This window comes from Aureococcus anophagefferens (genome assembly GCF_000186865.1).
Source record: "Aureococcus anophagefferens unplaced genomic scaffold AURANscaffold_3, whole genome shotgun sequence".
Classification (NCBI taxonomy): domain Eukaryota; class Pelagophyceae; order Pelagomonadales; family Pelagomonadaceae; genus Aureococcus; species Aureococcus anophagefferens.
The window spans coordinates 2869302-2871171 of record NW_008705563.1 but is presented as its reverse complement, the minus strand read 5'-3'; the positions used below and the strand labels follow the sequence as shown (position 1 = coordinate 2871171).

At 70.2% G+C, this 1870-nt stretch overlaps 1 protein-coding gene across 1 annotated transcript; it reads right to left on the bottom strand.

Moving 5' to 3' along the window:
• Positions 1 to 660: 660 nt before the first annotated feature.
• NIT1;1 (hypothetical protein) lies at positions 661 to 1607 on the bottom strand (the record flags this gene model as incomplete). The annotated part of the gene is made up of 2 exons (XM_009035594.1): positions 661 to 859; positions 895 to 1607. 2 exons carry the CDS (start codon positions 1605 to 1607, stop codon positions 661 to 663), a joined length of 912 nt encoding a protein of 303 aa, XP_009033842.1.
• Between the last annotated feature and the right edge of the window lie 263 nt (positions 1608 to 1870).

Below are 1870 nucleotides of genomic sequence, written 5' to 3'. Positions count from 1 at the left end.
TCCGCGGGCGGAAGCCGCTCCCCGGCGGCGTCACGTACGTCTCGCGCGGATTGGAGAGGATCGCATACTCGCCTGCGAGCGGCGCGCGCTCGTGCGGGCGGTGCGCGCTCGCGCGGGCGGCGCGCGCGCGGGTCTCGTTGCGCGCGAAGACGTCGCGCCGCCGCGCGCCGCTGCGACCGTCGTAGCGAACGATGCCAACGCCTACCTTGTTCGCCGAGCCCTCAATCCCGAGGGCTACGACGGTCTCGTCCGCCCTCAGGGGGGGCAGGTTGTCGACAAGGAACATCGACCCGGACGAGGCCCGCGACGTCGAGGCCCGCGACGTCAAGCCCAATTCGGTAGCTGTTACCCGACGGACCGCAGTGAACTATCGACGACGGACTGTTAAGCCCAATTCGGTAGCTCTTACGCGACGGACCGCAGTGAACTATCGACGACGGACTGTTAAGCCCAATTCGGTAGCTGTTACCCGACGGACCGCAGTGAACTATCGACGACGGACTGTCTTAGGTCCCGGCGGACTGTCGCCCACGTATCTTGTTGGTGCATTTACGGAGTGCACTGCAACATCAAGAATTTGTTCAAGCAGGCCGTCGGAACGCCGTAGGGGAGGCGCATCACAGGCCCGAGCATCGCAAGTTTAGAAAGAAGCGCACGCCCTCACGCGGCGTCGGCCTGGAGGAGCCCGAGGACGTCGCCGCGGCGGTGGGCCTGGATGGGCATCTTCGCGCGGATCTTGGCGATCTTGTCGAGGTCGATGTCGACGGTGACGAGCGCGGGCGACGCGTCGGGCCCGCAGTCGCCGACGACCTCGCCCCAGGGGTCGACGGCCAGCGCGTGGCCTGCGACGGCGAACGACCTCGCGCGGCGCCGTACGAGACGAGGTCCGCGGACGCGGGCCGCGCGCCGTAGGACGCGCGCTTCTCGTTGTGCGTCCCGCTCTGCGCCGCGGCGAGGACGTAGGCCTGGCTCTCGACGGCGCGCGCGCGGAGCAGCAGGTGCCAGTGCGCGGCGCCCGTCGGCCGCGTGAACGCGCTCGGCGCGAGGATCGCGTGGCAGCCGCTCGACCGCGCGAGCGCGACGTAGAGCTCCGGGAAGCGCAGGTCGTAGCAGGTCGTGAGGCCGAAGGTGAAGCCCAGCTCGTCGCTCGCGTCGACGACGACGCACGCCGCGGCGCCCGGCGCCGTCGACCGCGACTCCATCAACACTGGCCCGTCGGGCACGTCGACGTCGAAGAGGTGGATCTTGCGGTACTCGGCGCGCGTCGCGCCGGCGGCGTCGAGCACGACGTGCGTGTTGAAGACGCGGCCGCCGGGCGCGCCGGCCTCGTGGAAGCCCCCGAGACTCAGCCAGAGGCCGTGCTCGCGCGCGAGCGCGCGGTACGCTCCGAGCCGCGGGCCGTCGAGCGGCTCCGCCTGGGCGACGGTCTCGGCGGCCGCCGCGCCGATGAAGGAGAAGGCCTCGGGCAGGCAGAGCAGGCAGGCGCCGGCGCTCTTGGCTTGCCGGCACAGCTGCGACGCCGCCGCGAGGTTCGACGCGTGGTCGGACGTCGCCGTGAGCTGGCCGACGCCGACGCGCCGCAGCACGCGCGACAGTTGCGCGCTCATTGGTTGCGGCGCGCGGCTGCAGCGGTGCAGCTCTGCGATGCTGATGCGCGCGGCGGAGGCGCAGGCCTGGGCCGACTCGGAGACCTTGGCCGATTGCAAGTTGTGCACATCACCTGAAAGGTGAAGTGCAACCACCTGGTCCAGGAGGAGTCTCCACTGGACTCTCCCTTAAAAAAGCACAATCTTAGTAGTCGCTCGAGTGGAGCCACTCGTCGCCGTCGTCGCCGGCGCCGTGGCGGAGGCGGTGGTGCGAGCCGACCTGG